The 2441-nt window shown below is 37.8% G+C and overlaps 1 protein-coding gene across 1 annotated transcript; it reads right to left on the reverse strand.

Moving 5' to 3' along the window:
* Nucleotides 1-270: 270 nt before the first annotated feature.
* LOC135076672 (uncharacterized) lies at nt 271-2046 on the reverse strand. The gene is made up of 2 exons (XM_063971092.1): nt 1467-2046; nt 271-278 (listed from the first exon to the last, which is right to left on the reverse strand). Exons 1-2 carry the CDS (start codon nt 2044-2046, stop codon nt 271-273), a joined length of 588 nt encoding a protein of 195 aa, XP_063827162.1.
* Nucleotides 2047-2441: the final 395 nt, after the last annotated feature.

Genomic DNA, 2441 nt, shown 5'->3' on the forward strand with positions numbered 1-2441 from the left:
TTATTTTTTGCGACATAGTATGATGGTGTACTTGAGTCCTTTTCCAAGGTCCCATTTAGTTTTATGCCTGAATTTTTTGGGAACTCTTTTGAGTTATCATAGCAGTGAAATTTTACGTATAAATGTTCGAATTTTTAACTGCTTTCTTCAGACCTCAGCTGCCCAAGTGTCAGACGTTACGTGGTTCGATTAGGCCGTAAGCACCTAGGCACTTATGACATATGAATGAGTTCCTCTTTCCCAAATACGCAATATTGTTTTTATTTTTGTTTACCCACCTGAAAAAGAGGAAGGACTAATATGATGGTAGTTGGAATATCTATCCAGCAAACTATGTAGGCGTAACATTGGACATGTAGATTATTAAAAAGATAAAATTACTTAGCTTCCGTTTAATGAAATTTTAAGCTAAGTAATTTTATCATTTTAATATAATAATTATGGATTTCCGCAAAGTACTTAACGCCTGATACTATTGTAAACGGGAACAAAGAATAAAGTCAGTGGTCAACTCATGTAATCCAGGTCAAAAGAACCACCCTCGCACCGTTATATGAACAAAATGAAAATAATTTTCATTTACAGCTTTCTACAGTAAATTAATTACTAACTGCAACCGTATTTTGAAATTTTAATTCACTTAAGAGTCGGGACCAACTTTTCGAACTAATTTATTTCAGCCCTGTATAATTGACTTGATTTAATTACGAATAGTCTTTGAGAAGTCATATCCAGGCTGGCAGCGATTTCTCTGGAAATATTTGGTAATATACTCGTAGGTACTTTGATATGTTAGACTCGTTATATCTAAAGAATTAAAAAACATTACATTTTCTTGTTTCATTTCTGACCTTGTTTCTGTACTATCCTGTTTTTGTTATTTCAAAAAATGTTTTAGTTTCATATTACGAGTATCATTAAATATAACGATGGTGTAAAATGAAATATTGAAATACCACGTGATCTTTCGCAAAAAAATGTGTACCATTCTGATACTCAGAATTAAAACTAATTAAATACATTTTTTACAGAAAAATAACTAAAAATTAGCTTCTCAATATTATTTATGTACCCGTCATTGATCCTTTTTTATCCTTTATTGTGTAGGTAGGTAAGTTTGGTGTCTACTCTATTTGTGTTCACTGTTATTGTCCAATAAGGTCAGGCGGTGAACAGGATTGATGGTGCAAATCGCCGCCTCCGACTGCACCACGTTTAGTTTTCCTTTTGTTCAGGTTTTTTCCACGCACACGGTTCCACACATTTAATTGCTCTTTGTCTAAATTTATGATGATAGTAACATAGCCAGCCTGGACTGTCCGGCGTACGGCGGCTCATGTTACGGGCACGAGACGTAGAACGTGATCTCGAGCGATTATTGTTAAACCTTTTATATTGATTTCGACTTCTCTCCATGTCTCTGATTTTTAAGCTCAATTTAGCTATTTCGGCCAAAATGAACGAACTGTCACTGAGAGGTGTTGAGTTCACTTCTGCCACTTGTAAAGGTCTTGATGTTTCCATAATTTTATCCGCAACTGCTGCCAGGTTCTCCAGGTCTTGACTCTCACTCACTGCTAGCACGGCACGGACGGAAGAAGGCAAATGTCCTTGCCACATGATGCGAAGAGTTTCGTCAGGAATCTTTTCACGGGCCAAATCTTTCATTCGGCGCAGAAGCTGTGAAGGCTTCTGATCACCTAACTCCATACCACTCAAAAGTTTTTGAAACTGTCTTAACTCTGATTCTTCATAAGCCTTCAATAAACGCTCTTTCAATGCGTCGAACTTTTTGGTATCTGGTGGTTTCAATAATATGTCACTGACTTGCTGGATAACCTCTTTCCCGAGCTTGGCTACGACGAGGTTGAATCTTGCCTCATCACTCAACTTTTGTGGTCCCAAAATGGCTTCACATTGTATAAACCACAGACGCGGCTGGTCGCACCAAAATTCCGGTATTCTCGACGAGACTGTTACTGATGCCAATTCGGTAACTCCGCTGGAGGTGGCAGTGCTGGTTGATGGTCCTGTTTGCGAATTCATGTTGGTCGGGGTCACCACTTTGGTGTCTACTCTATTTGTGCGTGTATGAGGGTCCATAAGTTAAAAGAAACGTACACTTTAGATGATGATTTATTAGACACTGACTTGTCACATAAGATCTCAAACAGTTTTGTGACGCGCTCTGCGGCGGGAAGGCGCTACTGCGTCAAGTGCCCCCCACTTCCCGCGGGAAAAAAAAAAAAAAATCCCGTTGCGCATTTTCCCTAAAATAGCTTATCATTATTACCGTTACATACTATCGAGTCACATTTTTGGAATCTGGATAAAATTACCCGTCTTTTGGTGTAACTTTTAAGGCTAACAAATATATATTTTAGGTACAACACTTACTTGAAAAAAAAGATTCGTCATTTTTGTCACTTTTTGTGATTGCA

The sequence above is a fragment of the Ostrinia nubilalis genome, chromosome 12 (genome assembly GCF_963855985.1).
Source record: "Ostrinia nubilalis chromosome 12, ilOstNubi1.1, whole genome shotgun sequence".
NCBI classification, from domain to species: Eukaryota; Metazoa; Arthropoda; class Insecta; order Lepidoptera; family Crambidae; genus Ostrinia; species Ostrinia nubilalis.

Excerpts from the sequence above, each read along its gene's own strand:
- LOC135076672 (XM_063971092.1), bottom strand. The coding sequence starts at position 2,046 with ATGAATTCGCAAACAGGACCATCAACCAGCACTGCCACCTCCAGCGGA.